This window comes from Panthera onca, chromosome E3 (genome assembly GCF_046562875.1).
Source record: "Panthera onca isolate mPanOnc1 chromosome E3, mPanOnc1 haplotype 2, whole genome shotgun sequence".
Classification (NCBI taxonomy): domain Eukaryota; kingdom Metazoa; phylum Chordata; class Mammalia; order Carnivora; family Felidae; genus Panthera; species Panthera onca.
Window position 1 is genome coordinate 7,272,270 of NC_138354.1, and position 19,522 is coordinate 7,291,791.

The 19,522-nt window shown below is 54.3% G+C and overlaps 4 protein-coding genes across 7 annotated transcripts; 3 read left to right on the forward strand and 1 right to left on the reverse strand.

The window, feature by feature from the left end:
* Positions 1–3: 3 nt before the first annotated feature.
* On the forward strand, positions 4–5,831 carry AP4M1 (adaptor related protein complex 4 subunit mu 1). Of its 2 annotated transcripts, XM_060649395.3 has the most exons (15): positions 5–220; positions 323–411; positions 764–870; positions 950–1,046; positions 1,179–1,289; positions 1,369–1,449; positions 1,642–1,704; positions 1,814–1,880; positions 1,985–2,038; positions 2,185–2,291; positions 2,394–2,488; positions 2,765–2,809; positions 3,043–3,093; positions 3,228–3,339; positions 3,482–5,831. In XM_060649395.3, exons 1-15 carry the CDS (start codon positions 163–165, stop codon positions 3,704–3,706), a joined length of 1,362 nt encoding a protein of 453 aa, XP_060505378.1. In that variant the 5' UTR covers positions 5–162; the 3' UTR covers positions 3,707–5,831. The 2 variants fall into 2 exon arrangements, with proteins under 2 accessions (XP_060505379.1, XP_060505378.1); XM_060649396.3 differs by lacking the exon at positions 3,043–3,093 and having other exon boundaries at positions 4–220.
* Positions 3,911–17,864, reverse strand: TAF6 (TATA-box binding protein associated factor 6). Of its 3 annotated transcripts, none has more exons than XM_060649393.3 (15): positions 17,780–17,864; positions 8,548–8,763; positions 8,359–8,445; positions 8,036–8,189; positions 7,785–7,841; positions 7,556–7,675; positions 7,182–7,327; positions 6,991–7,068; positions 6,779–6,880; positions 6,491–6,673; positions 6,162–6,236; positions 5,910–6,035; positions 5,232–5,405; positions 4,774–4,971; positions 3,911–4,502 (listed from the first exon to the last, which is right to left on the reverse strand). In XM_060649393.3, the coding sequence occupies exons 2-15, from the start codon at positions 8,701–8,703 to the stop codon at positions 4,122–4,124; spliced, it is 2,037 nt and encodes a 678-aa protein (XP_060505376.1). In that variant the 5' UTR covers positions 8,704–8,763; positions 17,780–17,864; the 3' UTR covers positions 3,911–4,121. The 3 variants fall into 3 exon arrangements, with proteins under 3 accessions (XP_060505376.1, XP_060505375.1, XP_060505374.1); XM_060649392.3 differs by lacking the exon at positions 17,780–17,864 and adding an exon at positions 12,690–12,934; XM_060649391.3 differs by lacking the exon at positions 17,780–17,864 and adding an exon at positions 12,669–12,933.
* CNPY4 (canopy FGF signaling regulator 4) lies at positions 12,970–17,341 on the forward strand. The gene is made up of 6 exons (XM_060649399.3): positions 12,970–13,221; positions 15,129–15,255; positions 15,354–15,450; positions 15,685–15,807; positions 16,321–16,438; positions 16,532–17,341. The coding sequence occupies exons 1-6, from the start codon at positions 13,110–13,112 to the stop codon at positions 16,693–16,695; spliced, it is 741 nt and encodes a 246-aa protein (XP_060505382.1). The 5' UTR covers positions 12,970–13,109; the 3' UTR covers positions 16,696–17,341.
* Positions 17,865–17,911: 47 nt separating the features above from the next.
* On the forward strand, positions 17,912–19,001 carry MBLAC1 (metallo-beta-lactamase domain containing 1). The gene has a single exon (XM_060649398.3). It carries the CDS (start codon positions 18,026–18,028, stop codon positions 18,776–18,778), a length of 753 nt encoding a protein of 250 aa, XP_060505381.2. The 5' UTR covers positions 17,912–18,025; the 3' UTR covers positions 18,779–19,001.
* The last annotated feature ends 521 nt before the right edge of the window (positions 19,002–19,522 follow it).

The following is a 19,522-nucleotide window of genomic DNA, read 5'->3' on the forward strand; positions in this document are numbered from 1 at the left end:
GGGACGGAAAGGCGGGGCGGACGGCGGTTTCCCGCGGTCTGAGGTGGCGCGGGAGGAGAATTGCTCTTAAAGGGCCAGCGTACGCTCGTCCTTTTGTTCCGGGGCCGCAGGGCGGGGCAGGCCCAACTTTCGTTGTCTCCCTGCCTACTCTCCAGAGCCGCCATGATCTCCCAGTTCTTCATTCTTTCCTCCAAAGGGGACCCGCTCATCTACAAGGATTGTATCCTTGACCTACGGGGCAGGAGGGGGGGCCCTGGGTGGAAGTGGTGCCCCGGGGCCTGACTGTATCGCTGGCTCCTTAGCTGTTCTTCCACCCGGTCAGTCCGCGGGGACAGTGGTGGTCGGGATGTGGCCGAGCTCTTCTACCGGAAGCTGACGGGACTGCCCGGAGATGAGTCCCCGGTTGTCATGGTAACCAGTGGCGGGGAGTGGGGGATGCGCCTGGCGGGCAGGGGGCGGGTGGGGAGGGCGCCTCCTTCCTCCCAGGGCTCTTTCCCTGAGAGCTTCCGCTTGGGGGGTACGTTACGCCAAATAATGTGAATTCAAGTTTATCAAGAGCTAACAATGCACCAGGCACAGGCTCCTCTCACGTCCCAATCCCCCCGCAACTCCGGGGTGGGTACTATTGGTTACCTCCCCTGACATGTCAGGAAGCTGGACCCCAGGGGGGATGCCCAGGGTTCTCAAGGCACACTGCTAGGAAGTCTCACGGGCCCTTAATCACAGCTCTCTTCCTAATGCTTCTTCCCCACCTCTGCCTCAGCACCACGATGACCGTCATTTTATTCACATCAGACACAGCGGCCTCTATTTGGTGGCCACGACTTCAGAGAACATTTCTCCCTTCAGCCTCCTAGAGCTGCTCTCCCGGTGAGGAAGGCAGGGCTGGGCACCTGGGCGCGGGGATCTGACAGGAGGGGCATATGCACACTCCGACTCGTTTTCTCAGGTTGGCCACTCTCCTGGGCGATTACTGTGGCTCCTTGGGCGAGGGGACCATCTCCCGCAACGTGGCTCTTGTCTATGAGCTCCTGGATGAAGTGCTGGTAAGGGCCAAGCATTTCCCTCACTGCACCCCATTCCTTGCAGATATGCACTGTGGGTGGGAGGCTAAGTCCATTCATTTCCACCCCTTCCCTCCACTGACCTCCCACAGGCTGTCCTTCCTCTGCCCACAGGACTATGGCTACGTGCAGACCACATCCACAGAGATGCTGAGAAACTTCATCCAGACAGAGGCTGTGGTCAGCAAGCCCTTCAGTCTCTTTGACCTCAGCAGTGTTGGCTTGGTCAGTCGAGGGAAAGAGGAGGAGGAGGGGTGGTGGGTAGTGTCAAACCTGAAGATTGCTTGCTTTGGGTGCTTTACAGTTTGGGGCTGAGACGCAGCAGAGCAAAGTGGCCCCCAGCAGTGCAGCCAGCCGCCCTGTCCTGTCCAGCCGCTCTGACCAGGTGAGATGCATCAGACCCTCTGAGTTTTTCCTGGAACACCAGAGAACGAGATCCTGGTGTTCCCAGACGTGGACAATCCCTTCCCTTCCCCATGTCCCCACCCCAGGGCCCTAGCTTCCACTGGCCTGTCCTTTCTGCCCATGCACTTTACAACACAGGTCACTCAGCCTCCAAATCCCCTCTCTTCTTCAGAGCCAAAAGAATGAAGTGTTTTTGGATGTGGTCGAGAGGCTGTCTGTACTGATAGCATCTAACGTGAGTTTGGGCCCCCAGCCCTAGAGCAGAGGATAAACGGCTTTTGGGAAATGTATGGGGTCGGGGGCGGGGTGTCACCTCGGGACATTGATCTCTCCGTTCTTCTCAGGGCTCGCTGCTGAAGGTAGACGTGCAGGGAGAGATCCGGCTCAAGAGCTTTCTTCCCAGTGGCTCTGGTGAGAAGTCTGCAGGCTTAGCCCAGGGTGGGGTTTGGAACGGACTCCTTGGTGGTATGTGAATGTTGGTATCTGGTGGCCTTTTCTGTTCTTTTCTGTGACAGAGATGCGCATTGGCCTGACAGAAGAGTTTTGTGTGGGGAAGTCAGAACTGAGAGGTGAGAAGAAAAGGGGTCCTTCTCCCCTAGGTACAGGTTGCCACCAAAAGTTTCATGGAACAGAGATGGGTTTTCCCCCAGCTACCACCTTGCTGCTCTTCTCACCCACAACCTGGGTTAGGAGAGGACACTTTCTTTCCCTCCAGGTTACGGCCCAGGAATCCGGGTGGATGAGGTCTCATTTCACAGCTCAGTGCTCCTTGAGGAGTTTGAGTCTCATCGAATCCTCCGCTTGCAGCCCCCTCAGGGCGAGGTCAGGATTGGGCTGGCCTAGCACTTTCCATCCTCCGTTGGGAAGGGAGGCAAGTTCAGGTGTGAGGAGACCAAACTGACCTCCATTCCTGTCTGGTCTCAGCTGACTGTGATGCGGTACCAACTCTCAGACGACCTCCCCTCCCCACTCCCCTTCCGGCTCTTTCCCTCTGTGCAGTGGGACCGAGGCTCAGGCAGGTAAGACCGTTTTTCTCTTCTAGAACTTTCCCGAAGTCCAAGCTAATGCACATCTGTTCCCAAAGCGCATTGTGGAGGAGGGATGGTAATAGGTACAAGTCAGAAAAAGGCACCCTCCCCCCTATGCAGACTCAGCCCTTAGTGGAGTTGGGCTGGATATCATCCCTTCTCTCTTCTGCTTGGGGGCATGACCGACCTACGCAGCAGCCCTGCATGGGGGTCCCGGGTGGGGATGGTGAGAGGCCAGTGAGTAACAGAACCATCCCTTTCACCCAGGCTCCAGGTTTACCTGAAGTTACGATGCGACCTGCCCCCGAAGAGGTACGAGTAGGGGGTTAGGCAGGCCTCGTTCAGTATCGTGGGGCAGGACACAGGGCCCAAATACCTGTTGCTTCACCGTTCGGATGCGTCCGTCAGCTTCGGAATCCCATTCAGTTAGAGACAGGAAGGCTGGGAAAGGGGGTGGGTGTAACACCTGTGCTAGTGGCGTTATTGAAGAGGGGGGACGAGTCACTGCCATCCCGGGGCTGACTCTGTTCCTCTCTTCTTGGCAGCCAAGCTCTCAACGTCAGGCTGCACCTTCCCCTGCCGCGAGGGGTGATTAGGTTAGTGTTGCAGCCGCAGGGCCCGGGAGGTTTTGCCAGCTTCCCCAGGGTGACAGGGTGGTGGCAGGGAGGGTGGGACCAGCCTGTCCCAGGAAGGCAGGCTGAGCGCAGCGCCTGTCATCCCCAAACTTCAGCCTGTCTCAGGAGCTGAGCGGCCCTGAACAGAAGGCAGAGCTCGGGGATGGAGCCCTCCACTGGGACCTGCCTCGGGTGCAAGGCGGCTCCCAGCTGTCAGGCCTTTTCCAGGTACGAGCTGCCGACTCCCCGAGACCCTCTCTTCCAGCTGCATGTTTAGCCCCAACCACCCCTCCTCATGCACTGGACCTGAGCCCCATGCCCTCCCTCCTCTGTGCCCTCAGCACCCTTCCCTGGCCTCTGTCCCTCACAGATGGATGTTCCAGGTCTCCCTGGGCCTTCTGGCCAAGGACCCTCCACCACGGCCCCTCCGCTGGGGCTGGGCCCCGCCAGCCTCTCTTTTGAACTTCCCCGGCACACATGCTCTGGCCTCCAGGTGCGCTTCCTCAGGCTGGCGTTCAGACCCTGTGGCAATGCCAACCCCCACAAGTGGGTGCGACATCTGAGCCACAGTGATGCCTACGTCATTCGGATCTGAGGCTCCCCAGACGAGGATGCGGGCAGCAAAGGCAGTAGTCTGTGGAACCAGAGAAGGACGATACTGTCTTTTCCACCCTTCCAGACCACGGTCATGGACCTGGATGAAATGTCCTGAGTCCTGAGAGTCCAGGAGACCAGTCCTAGTTGACATATTTGACCTTCCTGTGGTACCTGACACAGGAAAGGCCGGGGTGGATCAGAATTTACAAATCAAACTTTTATTCTGAGGAACTGGCTGTACAATATCTAAAAGTAACATGGAAGAAGCAAACCATTACTTCCACCTAGCGTGTGTGTGTGTGTGTGTGTGTGTGTGTGTGTGTGTGTGTGAGAGAGAGAGAGAGAGAGAGAGAGAGAGAGAGAGAAAGAGAGGGAATCGGGGAGAGAAGAAGGTTGGCAGATGTGTGACAGCATTAAGGCGCAGGCTGAGGGGAGCCAGAGCCAGGGGGCTGGGAGCCGTTAGTTTTTGGAGTCCCTGGAGCTGGAGGGGGGCTATCCCCAGCTTCCTGTTTCCCCCCACAGAGGGCACTGCCCCCAAGCGGGGAGGGGGCTGAGGATGGGGCAGGAGCTGGAGAAGGATGGGAGGTGGGGCCTCCTTTGCCCTCCCCTGTAGGAGGAAGAGAGACCACGATGTACTTCTGGACGCTGCCCGGACCAGAGGGAGCAGTGCTAGGGGGTGCGGTGGTGGCAGTAGAGACCAGCTTGACGATGGGCTGCACGCTGGGGACCGTGGTGGTGACGGGAGAGGTAGTGGTGGAGCCTGAGCCAGGGGCTGAGGTGCTGAGGGACAGGACCTGGGGGGAGAAAGGAGAGGCACTGCCTGGGGGAGAATTCACCTGTTCCGACAGAAGAGTTGATGATTCATTCACCTGCTCAGGTGCCTGTAGGCCTGAGACCCGAGCTCAGGATGAGCAGCTATGCCTTATGGCCTCCGTGAATTGCTCCTTCCTGCTCCTGTCTTTAGGCCCAGGGGGGACTGGGCTCTACTCTGGGGCCCCCCAGGGTACTTGGAGGTAACCCTGGTTGTGCTCCGCACCCTCCCCAGTCCCACCTGAGTCCCAGTACCTGTTGAGTGGATGAGGCGCTGGAGGATGAGGACATGACAATAAACTTGGTTGGAGGAGGGGAAGGCTGAGGCGGGGCAGCAGCTCGCGCAGACACCAAGGTCTGCACAGGCAGTGCAATGGAGCCAGGGACCTTCAGCAAGCCAGGGGTCCGAGGGCCAGGCTGAGGGGCCTGGGAGAGGGTCAGCGTGGGCCGGGGCTGCACAAAGAAGAGGCAGGAAGGAAATGTGAAAAGGAGGGGCACTTATTGCTGCTCCTCAGAGGGTCTCCCTTGGGTTGAAGAATCATCCACTAAGGGGACTCAGAGCCCCCAAGTCTCACTCAGAGGGCCCTGTGTTTTACAAAAGCAAGCGTGCGTCTGTGAGTCCCCCACTCTGAAGGGAACCATGGCCCTGTCCCCCCTGCTTGCCCCTTCCCACGTGTTTCCTCACCAGACCCCTCTTCCCCCCAGTCCCTGACCTGAGTGATGGTCAGAGTGGTCCTGTTGACCTGCTGAGCCTGCAGAGCAGCCTGGGCCCGGGCCTTGACAACATGAGAGCAGAGGAGGGGCCCGAGGGACCCAAATTCTGCCCGATAGGCATCTTGATTGTCAGGTGGTAGGCGCAGCTTTGCCAGAACAGGGGCACAGTGTTTCTGCAGAGAAAGCAAAGAAAAACAAGGTAGGTGGAGGGCTGGGACACTCAGGAAGTGACAAGGAAGGGGTGAGAAAGGAAACTGCCCATTACTCCAGTGCGTTGTGTTGCAGGCCAGGCTGCTGGGCTGGCAGTGTGTGTGAGGAACCCCAGGCAGCACCAGTGTGGATGGGGAAACTTGCTGAAAACACTTGTGATTTCTAAGGGGTGGCTGGTCCACAGGGGGATGCCCTGCATGGAATGCAGCACAGTGATGGGGAAGCCTCGGGGGCGGTCCAGTCTAAGCAGGGTCACAGGCTGACAGTTAAGGTCTCTGATTTCTTACTTAACCTCTTGCCTTTGTCTCTCCATCTGCACAACAGTATTGGGCTCGGAACACATGAGGCAAATGCAATGAGTGAATAAAAGACAACAGCTGTTTACTGATTGTCGTGCCTGTGTGTGGGGGGGGGGGAGTGGCGGGGGGAAGGATTGGGGGGAGGGCAGGGACAGGGGTTCTAGTCACCAGGAGGAGGCTCTGCACATGGTCAGCTCCAATGCGGTCAATGTTGCTCAGCACAGGGCCGTCCAGGACACCGCGGATCCGCTCCCCTTCCTGCTGCAGCCGTGGCAGAATCAGAGTCTTAATCACCTGTTGGAAGGGAAGGGGACAAGCCAGGGCCCTCGGGTCACCACAGGGCCTTGCAGGTGGGGCCCTTGCCCACTAGGACCCACGATGCCTCCTTTCTTGCAGTGTTCCCCGCGCCGGGGGCCTCACATCGTGTCCGAGCTCTGCCAGGCCTGCGATGGAGCCATACCGCGTAGTCCATGGAGTCTTCTCGTCCACCCAGCTCTGCAAGGGGAAGGAAGATATAATGGGGAAAGGGGCCCGAGAGGCTAATTGTTAAGGAATAAGTCTCGCGAACACACTTATGTTGTAGATTGTTACAACACTACAGGTGCCAGTCCCTGTCCGTCTCCCGCATCTTTCCACTGTCACTTCCTCTAGCCACGCTGAACCGCCTCTGGTGTGGGTGAAGCTCTTTGCCCTGGTCACCACCCTGGGGTGGAGATGCAAGATCGTCTACACTCCTCATTTTTGCTCACCTTGGTGAAGGTCTTGGTGATCCGGGACTGGATGTTGTTGGTGGTCGTGCTGAAATGCTTGCAGATCTGGGCCACGAGGCGGGCAGCAAAGTCCCGGAGTGCCCAGTGATTGTCCACATCTGGCCGCAGGCACAGCTGTCTGCTTACGATGCACGTCATCACAGCTGGAATCAACTCATGGACCTAAGGGAGAAGTGGCAAGTTGGCCAATTCTGAGGATGGCTTCCTGTTGGTGGCAACCAGGTGCCCCGACCCCAGGCTGAAAGGTGGGTGGGCAGGGCCGCTCACGTATTTTTCTAGATACAGCGTGGGGTTGTCCATCAGCGCCTTCACCATGCGCATCAGGTAGATGAGCAGGGCCAGGTTGTTCTGCACCACATTCACACGGACCTGCCGGAAGGGGAAGTGACAGGGCAGTGAGACCCTCCGATGAGCTCCCCCCGCTGCCTCCTCACCGCCCGGAACCTCATCCTGGGTCCTGCCCTTCTGCCTCCTCTCACCCCCTCCGAGATGAAGGTGCTGAATCGCGGCAGCATCTGATAGAGCCCTGGGTCCGTTGCAATGCTCTGCAGCGCCTCCTGCAGTGGGGAGGGAGCAAGTGACGCGGAGGGGCAGAGATGGGGAGGGATTTCTGGAACTCCAGAGAGAAGGAATGCCCCAGGCGGGGAGAAGCAGGTCGGCAGGGCCTCACCGCTCTCTTGGCCTCACAGGAGCCCACACACGCTTCAGTGATCTCCTTGTAGTACAGCTGCTGCTCCACGGACAGCTCGTGGATACTTCGGGGCTTCAGTCGCAAAGGGGCCCCCTCCAGCAGGGGTGGTGCCTTCTTCTCTTTCCCTGTGTGAATTGCCAAGACAGGTTTGAACACGAAGGCTCCAGAAGAGGCCTAGAGCCGGACAAACCTTTGCTCCCTGCCTGGTGAGACCCAGGACCTGGCTCCTCTCAGGTTTCCTGATCCTTTCCAGGGCTCTCTAGCCATAGGTGTCACCCCTTGCCCTGCCCTCAGCCACCTCACAAATCGCCATCTGGCAGGAGCACCGAGGGGCCCAGCCTAGCAATACTGACCTTTGCCGTCAGCTGGAGCAGCCCCTTGACCTTTGCCTTTCAAGGGTCCATCTTCCTCCTGGCCTGGCTTTGCTGACTTCAGGGGTTCTGTGGCCTCAGCCTTCTGCTGCTCTTTGGGAGCTGGTGGGAAAGCCGTCACAGCAGGAGTGACGAGAGTGGCAGGGGATATAAAGGAAGGAGAGGGGACATGAGATAGAGAGGGGTGGGCCTTGGGCACAGATGAGGTTACCTGGGGGTGGGTTCTCAGGTATAGCTGGCTGGCAGCCTTCAATGCTCAGCCAATGAGCTGTGAGGAAAGAAGGTGTCAAGTTGAACGGCTGGACATGGACACTAGGGAGTCACTCCATACCAGGGATGTGCTTTCCGTCCTGTCCCCACTTCCTGCAACTCCCTAGCGATCTCACGCTGAGGGCTTCTTCACTTGTGAGCCTCCTCAACCCCTTTTCCTCCTCCCTGCCACCCTGCGATCCCCGCCCCAACCTTTGAGGCAGACATCCAGGGGCACCCGGGGCAGAGGAGTATTGATGATGTCGCTCAGATCAACCTCCTTCTCCTCGTAGAAGTAAAGCTCCCGGCCCCCACCAGAGGCGAAACGAAAAGGAATGAACTCCTGGGCGTGGAAGCCATAGAGTGGCTGGATCAGGAGAGAGAGAGAGAGAGAGAGAGAGAGAGAAAGAGACATTGAGATGAGAAGGGAGCCCAAGGAGGCATGACTGAAGGCAAATGCAGTGTCAGGGAAGACGGGTCTCACCATCTTGCCCCCCACCAACCCTGCCAACCTCAGTCCCGCGTGTCTCAATCACCTCGACATTCTTTAGCTTCAGTGCGTAATCGATGTCACTGGTGGTTAGCTTCTGCCGCTTCCCCATGTGCATGAACTTCAAGGCATCCTGGGGGTGGGAGAACAAACATCAACTCAAGAGCCTGAGGAAGAAGGGGGCCTGGGCAGCATTCTTAACACAATGAAGGGCTGGGTGGAGCAGTTGGGGTACCTGTGCAATCTCCTTGATGCGGTAGCTGACCTCGTCTGTCAGCAGCTGGCAGGTCTCCTCCTGGATCTGAGCGATGCCCATGGACTCGGCCACCACTTTCATCGACTCCGAAGGCAGCACGGTATTGCTGAGCTTCAGCTTCTTCTCCTCAGCCATTCTGGAGCCTCTCTCTCCCTCCCCCAAAGAGTGATACCCCAGGGTGGAAAGATGGGAGACCTGGCAGGGGTATGGGGTGGGCAGAAATAAAAAATAAACGTGTCCATCTCCGTGTAATTAGTATTGGGTGTAAGAGAAGCAGGTAGTGATCTGACCCGGTTCAACAAAATGTACTGAGCTCTGATTCTGTGCCAGGTGCCATGCAAGTGAGATATACGAGAACAGACGTGTCTTCAATTTAAATCCTGGCCCTAGATTACTTAGCTGGGTTATTTGGGCAAGTTACTTACATCCTCCCAGCTTTGGGTTTCTTCCCAATGCAGGGCTTGAACTCACAGCCCTGAGATCAAGACCTGAGATGAGGGGTGCCTGGGTGGCTAGTCAGTTGAGCATATGACTCTTGATTTCCACTCAGGTCATGATCTCTTAGTTTATGAGATTAAGCCCTGTGTCAGGCTCCATGCTGGGTGTGGAGCATGCTTAAAATTCTCTCTCTCCCTCTGCCTGTCCCACCTCTTTCTCTCTCTCTCAAAATGAATAAACATCAAAAAAAAAGAAGAAAGAAGAAGAAGAAGAAAGAAGAAGAAGAAGGAAGAAGAAGAAGGAGGAGAAGAAGAAGGAGGAGAAGAAGAAGAAGGAGAAGAAGGGGGAGAAGGGGGAGAAGGAAGAAGGAAGAAGGAAGAAGAAGAAAAAGACGACCTGAGCTGAGATCAAGAGTCAGACACTTGGGGCACCTGGGTGTCTTGGTCGGTAGTGTCTGACTCTTGATTTTGGCTTAGGTCATGACCTCATGGCTTGTGGGTTCAAGCCCTGTGTAGGTCTCTGTTCTGACAGTGTGGAGCCTGCTTGGGATTCTCTCTCTCTCCCTCTTTCAAAAAAAAAAAAACCAAAAAAACAAAAAAAGAGTCAGATGCTTAACCAACTGAGCCACCCAGCGCCTCAATGATCACAAACTGCCTGACAATCATACCACACCTCAGTGCACTCAGTCCCCCTCTGTCCTACATGATACAACCTCTCCTCCGCACTTTACGCCATTAGAAGAGACCCCCATAGACTCCCACTGCATCCACCAACCTAACGGCACTGGCGCCCACATCTTCTGCCTTCCTGCCTGTTACCGTAGAGAAGTCATTTGTGCCCCTTGCTAACTCCAACACTGCTTCCGTCTCCCTGCATCACCACCACATTTTCAACCTACTTGGTCGATGGTTCCCATCAGCCTCCCAAATGCACTTATTTCTCCCTTCTCAAGAAAACAAGACAGTCGTCTATCCATACACCAGACTAGTATCAAGCCTGAAAAAGGAAGGTGATTCTGACACATGCTACGACATGGGTGAACCTTGAGGACACTATGCAGAGTGAAATAAGGGAGCCAGAAAAGGGCAAACAGTGTTATGATTCCACTTTTATGAGGTTCTTAATGGAGTCAAATTCATAGACTCAGCAGAATGGGGTTGCTGTGGCTAGGGGAGGGAAGAATGGGGAGTTAGTGTATAATGACAGAGCTTCGGTTTTACAACATGAAGAGTTCTGGAGATGGATGGTGTGACAGTTGTAGAACATCATGAATGTATTTAATCCCGCTAAAGTGTACACTTGAAATGGTTTCAGATGGTGAGCTTTGTGTTATGTGTATTTCACCACAATTAAAAATTTTAAATGTTAATTTGGGGTGCCTGGGTGGTGGTTAAGCATCCAACTTTGGCTCAGGTCATGACCTCACAGTTCTCAAGTTCGAGCCCACCATCAGGCTCTGTGCTGACAGCTCAGAGCCTGGAGCCTGCTTTGGATTCTGTGTCTCCCTCTCTTTCTGCCCCTCTCCTGCTCACGCTCTCATTCTCTCTCAAAAACAAAAACATTTTAAAAATTTTTTAAAAAAATGTTACTTTTCATTCCACTTTCTCTAGAAGAGCCCCATGTTTCGGCTCCTCCTTGCAACCAAACTCCCTGAAAGAATTATCCTGTTTCTACTTCCTTTCCTTTCTTGCACCTACTCCAATCAAGCTTTTGACCCCACCAGGTCCCTGAAACAGCTCAAGGTCGCCGATGACTCCACACTGTGGAATCCAAGGTCCACTCTCTGTCATCATCAGACTTGACCTGCTGGCAGCATCTACTATAGCTAGACTACTCCCTCCTGAAGACACTCTTCACTGCACTGCACACTACCTTCTCCTGGCTTCCTCCTATCTCACTGGCCACCCCACCCCCCTCGGTTTCCTTGACAAGTTCTTCCTCTTCTCACCTTAAAAAAATACATAAATAAAACTGCCTAATGCTGGAGCGTCCTGGGCTCAGTCTTTGGTCTTCTTCTGTAGCTACACTTAATTTCTTTGGTAATGTCAACTACCCTCAATTTTCAGTATTGCTTACAGGAGGACGGCCAAATTTCTATCCCCAGCCCAGGGCGGTCTTCCTAACACCAGTGTTGCATATCAAACTGTCGACTTAAATCTCTTCTACAGCTGATCTCCTGATCTCTCGCTCCCCACCAGGTCCAGCCTGTTTTCTTCATCTTCATGGCAATGCCATCTATCCAGGCACTCACTCTTTATGTGAGCCCTCACATCAAATCAGTTGGGTGATCCAACCTGACTCCTCCACTCCCAACGGCATGCCCAAGTCACCACCATATCTCGCCTGGCTAATTCCAATAGTCTCCTGACAAGGGCTTCCTGCCTCCACCCTTGCTCCCCACATCTCTTCCTAACACAGCAGCCAGACTGATTCTGTCAAAACATAAATCAGACTGGGTCATTTTTTTGTCAAAACACTGGAATGGCTCCACATTTACCCTATAGTAAAATCCAAAATCCTAATTATAGTCTATAAGGCCCTTCATAATTTGCCCTCACTCCAATCACATCTCTGATCTGTTTTCCTTCCTTCTTCCATCTTGATCCAGCCTCATTCTCCTCCTGCTGTTCAAACCTCACAGGCAAGCTCTTGCTTTTTGGCCTTTGCTCTTTTCCTTCTGCCTTGAATGCTCTTCCCCAGATGTTAGCTTGGCTGCCTAGTCCCATCACCCTATTTAATACCACACTCCAACCCCACTCTGCTCTTTTTCCCCCCAAAGAAAAATTTAACATCTGCTAATATACACTGTATCATTTCTAATTGTTTACCACCACCACTACCTTTCCTTTGTGTTCACTGATGTATTCCAAGACCCCGGACTGGTGCCGGAGACACTGTACTCAGTAAATACTTGCTGAATAAATTAATGAAGTGTAGGGCTTAGAGATGTAGGGGCTCAGTGAATACATGGCACCACTATTCTCTTGATGAACAAGATATAGGTCCAAGTTTGGAACCTGCTTTGTGGCCAAAAGGAGAGTGGCTCGCTTGGAGTTAGCATTAGGAAGACTAAGGTCAAAGTGTTTAGGACTGACGGTGAGGTACTGATGGGGGCGTTCTGGAGGGGTGAGCACGGGGGCGAAAGAGAATTTGGTCTCCGCCTCCACTTTTAAGTCGTACGTTCATGGAAAACATTTATTCAACACATACTCTGTGCCCGGCACTGGGTAAACAAGACGCTGTCGTGTCCCAGGTCAATGGCGAACTCTTACTAATCCTTCAATACCCTCCGTACCCTCTACCAGTAAACAGCTCACGAAACACACTACGGCCTCAGGAGCCCCTCAGGTCAGTGGAGTCGGCAGGAAAGCTTCACAGAAGATGGTTAACATGAGCTAGGCTTGGGTAGTGGCTTCCCCGGCAAGGAAGCGAGTCGAAGGTCCCCAGGCAACGGGTACAGCGCGAAAGAAGGCGCTGAGAGCCCACCTCATCCCCCCAACATCCCCCAATGCAAACATACACGTACGGAGTCCCCCCGCACGGACACACAACCCACCGCCCTCCTCCCGGTTCCCACATGGGCCCTTCAAAGGGCCTAGTCCCGGGTAGCACTCAGACCCTTCCCCGCCAGCCGAACGCCCCACGCATTAAAAGTCTCTCACCGCCGCCAAAGCGCCGCTCACCCGGCGCTCGGCGCCATGTTCGCCCCGCCCCCTCCCGGGAGCAGGTCCTGGTAGAGACGGAGAGCAAGTCGCTGCCCCTTCCCCGAGCCGGAATGAGTCTCCTAGGCTCACGGCCTGAAGTGGTATAAAAAACGGGTTTCTCTGTCTACGTGTAAGGAGCACATACTCCTACTGCAATTAACTTCAGTTTATTCCTTCACTACCCGGCGGCCAGGACCCCAAGAGGCGCCACAAAACCGAGGCGGGACAGCCAGGAGCGCTATGAGGCTCCACCTCCTTTCCGGCCGGGACTGCGCGTGCGCCTCGCAAGCCAGGCCGGCTAGAAGTTCCAGCTGACACCGCCTCGAAATTTAAAGGGCCCGCTGCCTTCACGAAGTTGGTTTGAAGGCAAGGGGTTGTTGGTTTGGAGAGCACTTTGTCATGGGACCCGTGCGGTTGGGAATGTTGCTTTTCATTTTGGCTGCGTACGGCGCTTGGGTTGGGACGTCGAAGGAGGACGATGACACAGAACGCTTGCCCAGCAAATGCGAAGGTATCTGATGGGAGTAGCTAGCCCCTATTCGCATCCCTCTGCCCATCTCTTTAGTCTGGGCCGAACCAAATGGACCGTGATGGGTGGGTCACTAGATCTCTTTGAAGACCTCAGGGAGACTCTGGCTGAATTTGAAGGGGGTCAAAGGAGGGAACGTAGAGCGCTACCCCACAACTATGGCACTACAATTCCCATAGGACATCCAGAGGGAGCCCGCTTTTTCTTAGTAGCGTAGCCCCAGTGATTTGTGGGAATTGTAGTTCAGAGATCGTGCCCAGGATCGCCCACTTTACTGAGCATCTGAAGTGTGTTTCCCCCATGTCACTAAACCTAAGTCTGGGGAACCTGCAGGAGCTGGGTATGAGGCTTATACCTTTTGGCCATCCTCTGCTCCACCCTTTCAGAGACGCTCTCAAATTACAGGCCCCACGCTCTCCCGGGGCAGGTTTGGAGGTAAGGAAATAAGCCCTTGAAGCTCATAAAGGAGAGAGGAGGCCACATAAGTGGAGGAGGTTCCCTGTAGGTGTAAGGGTTTGCAGAGGATGTATACTTATGGATTTTACTGTGAACAGCATCTTATATGGCTGCACCACAGCGGTGGGGGACGTGTGCAGCTGAGAAGGGACACTTAAGAGCTGGGCCATTGAGTGCCGTGGTTTCCTAGTTTGTTGCTTTCCTGACTTTAATTTCTTCCCTGGATTCTTTTTCCCTTCACCTCACTCCACACTGAATTTCATTATCAGTATTCTGCATGACCTGGACCTAACCTCTCCTTCATTTGTGTCCCTGCTTTTCTCCCCACGCCTGTCATTTTTCTACACACAGACCTGGTCATGTCGTCAGTCCTTGCTGTAACATCTCTGCAGGCCTCCTGCTGTGGTCGGAATACAGCCATTTTTGACAGTCTCTGTTGTATGGTCCCCACCTCTCTTACATTTCGGTACCTCAACTCCCTTCCTCAGAGTGCCCATGCTTCAGCCTCGCTGAACTTCTCACCTGTCACCGAGCCTGCCTTATCCTCTTGCACCTCTGTGCCTTAGCACACTGTTTTTCGTTTTGCCTGGAATAACCCTCCCTTCTGCATTTGGTTCTTCAAGGCCCAGTTCAGATGTCAATTCCTTTGGAAGCCTTCTTCCTTTTCTGTCACCTCCCACTATATTGTTAAGCCCGTGGAGGAAAGGAGAGTACCTGTCTCTGAGGTCCTAGCGTAGTGTCTGGAACATTTTAGGCACTTTTGTTACCTGCCCTGTGTTTAGTTTGCGTGGCACTTCTGTATAGGCCACACCCTTTTTTTGGGACCCACTTCATGCCAGGCCAGGTGCTATTTGCTGGAAGACAGTGGTGGAACATACACAACGCTCATCCTTAAGGAAATCACAAGCCGGTAGGAAGTCAACACATGACAATTTCATGAATTTTGCATTTCCTAATGAGATTAAATCTCTTGTTAACCTCTAGTGCAGGGCCCATCACAGCACACTGTCATCATTTTATTTGTCCCCAACTGCATCAGCAATGTCTTGTGGATGGGGTCATGGGTCTTATTGCTATGTTGCTGTTGTACATATAGGAGCTCAATAAATAACTGCAGAATAAAAGCAAACACATACAGTGCTCACTATATGCCAGGCACTATCCTAGGGGCTTTATGTAGATTGATCTATTTAATCCTCACAACCCCCCTCCACAGGCGGTCCTATTATATTATTATCTCCATTTTAGAGATGAAGAAGCCAGGGCACAGTGGAATTGTCACATAGCTATTAAGTGGCTGAGTCAGTATTCTAACCATGCCAGTCTGGCTCCACAGTCTGCACTTGTAACCGTCACGTTCTGCTGCTTTTGCTCATCTACAGAATGAGTTGCTGGTATGTTTGTTTGTCTTTCACATCCTTTTGGACATCTAGTGTGTAAGCTGCTAAGCCTGGAGCTACAGGAAGAGCTCAGTCGCACTGGCCGATCTCAAGAGGTGCTGGAGCTGGGGCAGGTGCTGGACATGGGCAAGAGGAAGAGACATGTCCCTTACAGTGTTTCGTGAGTTCTTTTTGGTGCTCCCTTACCTTCCAACCCCTGAGGGAGCCCTGGGAGTGCCTACAGCATCCAAGGAGTCTTTGTTTCCCCTCTTCCCACAGAGAGACAAGGCTGGAAGAGGCCTTGGAGAATTTGTGTGAGCGGATCCTGGATTACAGTGTTCATGCTGAGCGCAAGGGCTCACTGAGATATGCCAAGGTCAGACCCTTCCCTAGGGCAGCATTCCACTTTTCAGAAACAACAATGGATATCCTCTGGGACCCATCTCCCTCCAGCTCTGGAGAGTGTCACCACCCCCTTGTTAGACTCCCTCATCTCACCCTCATGGAGCTCACCCCTGGGTCTGCAGTAATTGACGGTGCTGATATGGCAGAAAGGGGAAAAAAGAGGTGGGGCAGGGGGCTCGGCTGATTCTAGATTCCTATCTTTCAGGGTCAGAGCCAGACCATGGTAACACTGAAAGGTCTGGTGCAGAAGGGGGTGAAGGTGGATCTGGGGATCCCTCTGGAGCTGTGGGACGAGCCCAGCGTGGAAGTCACATTCCTCAAGAAGCAGGTAGGATGGGGTAATGCACTGCCAGGGCAATGAGAAGGGAGCCTGAGGGGAGAGCTAGATCCTAGGGAGGTCCACCTCTGAGCAGAGAGAAGGGGGCAGAGTGAGGACTCTATCATTGATTGAAGTGGGCCCAGGAGCATATCAAGGAGTAATAGTAGAGGCTAATAATATCTACTACCACTTACTGAGCACCTACTATGTGTCAGATTCAGGCTCCCATACTTTCCAGCCGCTGCCTCATTTTCCTCTCAAAGCACCCTCACACGGTAGGTACTATTACCATTTCCCATTTTATAGGCAAGAAGCCTGAGACATAGAGTTTAATAGTCTACTTGGTAGAACAGGTACTAGTAAATGTTTGATGAATGAATGAGGACCACACAGCTAGTAAGCAGAGTTTAGCCTCCTGGCTACCTGCCTCTTCAAGGTGGGGTGGGCAGAAAGGGAGTGAAGAATAGAGAGGAGATTTCCAAAGCCCAGCAGAGCATAGTTCCTTCTGACCCATTTGATCAGTGTGAGACGATGCTGGAGGAGTTTGAAGATGTTGTGGGAGACTGGTACTTCCACCATCAGGAGCAGCCCCTACAGCATTTTCTCTGTGAAGGTCATGTGCTCCCCACTGCTGAAACTGGTAAGTGTGTGGGGCTGGCCCCCTTCCTGCCAGACCACAACCTCCCCTCCCCCCAGGACTAATACCTACATTGTTTTCTATCACCTAACCTAGCGTGTCTACAGGAAACTTGGACTGGAAAGGAAAAGATCACAGATGGGCAAGAGAAGACAGAAGAGGAGGAGGAGCAAGATCAGGAGGAGGAGCAAGATCAGGAGGAAGAGGAAGGGATGACTCACACACCAGGGCACCCCAAGCGTGACCCAGAGGATCTCTGACCCCTGCTTTTGTTTGAGTCCTCAGGAGGGGCAGGGGTCCTGGAGAAGAACCCTCTGAAGTCTGAGCGATCCCTTCCCTGCCCCACATAAGGGTTTGTGTGTATGTGCGAGGGATCCCACCCCAAGGCTCGTAACTGTTCTCTCCTATCTGGTCTCAGGCAGGATCCTGGTGGTGCAGCATGGCATGGCTACGGGGACAAGGTGGGAGCAGTAGGTGGAAGGCCTGCCCCAACAGATCAGCCCTCTGCCTGCCATCTAGCCCCTTAACTGTCACGTGTGGGGGGGGACAGTATTGAAGGCTTTCCCCTTTAAATATCTCTCCTACTCCCCACCCCACCCAGAGGTCAATGAAGGCATTGGAGCTCTGGGCCTTAGGAAAGTCACTTGGCCCCTCGGGGGTCTGTTTTTAGACCCTTCCGAGGAAGAAGCCAGCGCAGACATTCTCTACGACCTATACACACGCTGCCTGCATCTAGGAGGCTACAAGCCAACAAATTTAACACGATGGGGACACTGTATCAGGATGGGGTGATGTTGATAAGTGGGGTAGATATTTGGTCTACTTCATATTAATTTCACCGAGGGCCCACCATGGGATTTCACAGGTGCCAAATTTTCTATATCGCTAGTAAATTTTTTTAAAATACCAGCTGGGCCTGTAGTTTCAAACAACTGACCTGCAAACAACATAGCTAGCCGATATAGCAGCGCCCACAGAATAAGCCGTTGGTGGCCGTCTGTTAGAAGCTAGTAGTGTTTTGTAATTTGCAGTTCAGGGAGACTAGCAGGGGTCCCCGGCTGATAATTACTTAGGCTAGGATCTGTGCGGCCCCTCTCAGCGCCTGCGGGAGAATACCCTGGAATTCAAAATCAGCGTGCGGGAGCGCGCGTCGGCCACCATACTCTGGGCTTACGGGAGCTCGCTGGGGACAAAATCCCTCACGCTTTTCCGAGGGCCAGTGTCCCCACGGAGAGGCAAGAATTAAGAGAAGCGGTGAAACTAAGTTCAAGACAGGGAACGGCTCCGGTTAGAATGAGGGGAATAAAGAGGATATCTTTAGGGGAGTGATGGGTGGGGACCTACCGCATAGGAGCGTGGCGACGGCCGAAGACACTGTGGGACTGGCAGGCGAGCTCACCCTAAGGGATGATTGGACGATACCATCTACGGGAGGGGGTTGGGGCGATACCACCTTAAGGGTGCGAGAGGGGGTGGCAAAGAACTGAGACTTGGAAGGTGCCACGCGGCGGAGGCAGGCGCGTGTGGGAACCTGAAGGGACTGGACAGTCCCCCATAGCCCCACTTTCCTTCCCCAGCCGTCCTTCTGCCATGAGCGGTCTAGTGCAGACCGAGCCGCTGCTCGGGGAGCCGCCTCTGCTGGTGCGCGGCGACCCCTACTCGGTGGTGGTCCTTCTGCAGGGCTATGCGGAGCCCGAGGGGGTGGGCGACGCGGTGCGCGCCGACGGCTCCGTGACGTTGGTGCTGCCTCAGAACTGGGGCCCGGCTTCCAGCCACCGAGAGTCCCCGCCCGAGGGCGGCGGGGCGAAGACCGCCCTGGAGGAGGCGGCCCGTGGTCCCATCCTCGTAGACACCGGGGGCCCTTGGGCCCGGGACACACTCCTGGGGGCCCTGGCGCGGCAGGGCGTGGCCCCCGGAGACGTGACTCTGGTGGTGGGCACCCATGGACACTCGGATCACATCGGGAACTTGGGGCTGTTTCCCGGGGCGGCTCTGCTGGTCTCTCACGACTTCTGCCTCCCCGGGGGCCGCTACTTCCCCCACGGGCTAGGTGAGGAGCGGCCCCTGCGGCTGGGGCCGGGGCTCGAGGTGTGGGCCACGCCGGGCCATGGGGGCCAGCGGGACGTGAGCGTAGTGGTGGCGGGCACGGTCTTGGGCACCGTGGTGGTGGCGGGCGATGTGTTTGAACGCAGTGGAGACGAAGACTCGTGGCAAGCGCTGAGCGAAGACCCCGTGGCCCAGGAGCGGAGCCGGAAGAGGGTCCTAGGCACAGCGGACGTGGTTGTGCCTGGTCACGGAGCCCCCTTTAGGGTGGTCAGGGAAGCCCCTCAACCACCGAACTGACGTCCAGGAGAACAGAGGACCCAGTCGACTGAGTCGGAGGAGTCAGGGGTGATGGCTTCCAGCTGTCGCAAGAAGCTGGTTTTTCCAGCAAGGACAGTCACCGATATCACTGCAACCAAACTAGGACCAAGCACTGACTCAGCCGTGTGCCACCTCTTTGGGCCTCCGTAAAATGGGAGAATGTTCTTGGGAGAGTCGTCCAAAATAAAAATAGAAAACTGTATGGAAAATCGTGCGGCCCTCATGTAAATGTGAATCATTAATAATGACAATCCTGAAATTTGGTAGTTAGCAGCTGCAGCAGGGGGACACTTTGGCCAATTGCTTATTTCTCATAAGATAGAGATTTGCTGTGAAGGTGCAGGGCATATAAGTAACACCTTAGTCATGTGATTATCATCCATCTGTTCAAGGAATATTTAACAACCTGAAAGGTTTCAAACACTGCCCTAGGTCATGGCGATGCAACAGTGAGCAAGCTAGACAAACTCCCTGTCCCTTATGGAGATTACATTCTAGAGACAAAGACAAGTAAACAACAATAATAGTAAACCAAATAATTACAGATTGTGAATGGTGACATGAAAGAAAAGGAGGGCAAAGGGGATGGAGTGCCAAGATGGGAAGATGGCCTCTTTTATTTAAGGTCGTCAGGAAGAGCCCCTGAGGAGATGATGTTTGATCAGGGAACCAAATGAGAAGAAAGCCAACCATATGAGGATCTGGCAGTTGTGCATTCCAGGC

Excerpts from the sequence above, each read along its gene's own strand:
- MBLAC1 (XM_060649398.3), top strand. The coding sequence starts at position 18,026 with ATGAGCGGTCTAGTGCAGACCGAGCCGCTGCTCGGGGAGCCGCCTCTG.
- TAF6 (XM_060649393.3), bottom strand. The coding sequence starts at position 8,703 with ATGGCTGAGGAGAAGAAGCTGAAGCTCAGCAATACCGTGCTGCCTTCG. Across the intron at positions 7,676-7,784 it reads ACCTGAGAACCCACCCCCAG|CTCCCAAAGAGCAGCAGAAG; the intron begins GTAACCTCATCT and ends CTTTCCCACCAG. Across the intron at positions 6,036-6,161 it reads TGGCAGAGCTCGGACACGAT|GTGATTAAGACTCTGATTCT; the intron begins GTGAGGCCCCCG and ends CCCTTCCAACAG.
- AP4M1 (XM_060649395.3), top strand. The coding sequence starts at position 163 with ATGATCTCCCAGTTCTTCATTCTTTCCTCCAAAGGGGACCCGCTCATC. Across the intron at positions 1,047-1,178 it reads AGCTCCTGGATGAAGTGCTG|GACTATGGCTACGTGCAGAC; the intron begins GTAAGGGCCAAG and ends CTCTGCCCACAG. Across the intron at positions 3,340-3,481 it reads AGCTGTCAGGCCTTTTCCAG|ATGGATGTTCCAGGTCTCCC; the intron begins GTACGAGCTGCC and ends TGTCCCTCACAG.
- CNPY4 (XM_060649399.3), top strand. The coding sequence starts at position 13,110 with ATGGGACCCGTGCGGTTGGGAATGTTGCTTTTCATTTTGGCTGCGTAC. Across the intron at positions 15,451-15,684 it reads GCTCACTGAGATATGCCAAG|GGTCAGAGCCAGACCATGGT; the intron begins GTCAGACCCTTC and ends CCTATCTTTCAG. Across the intron at positions 15,808-16,320 it reads TCACATTCCTCAAGAAGCAG|TGTGAGACGATGCTGGAGGA; the intron begins GTAGGATGGGGT and ends CCATTTGATCAG.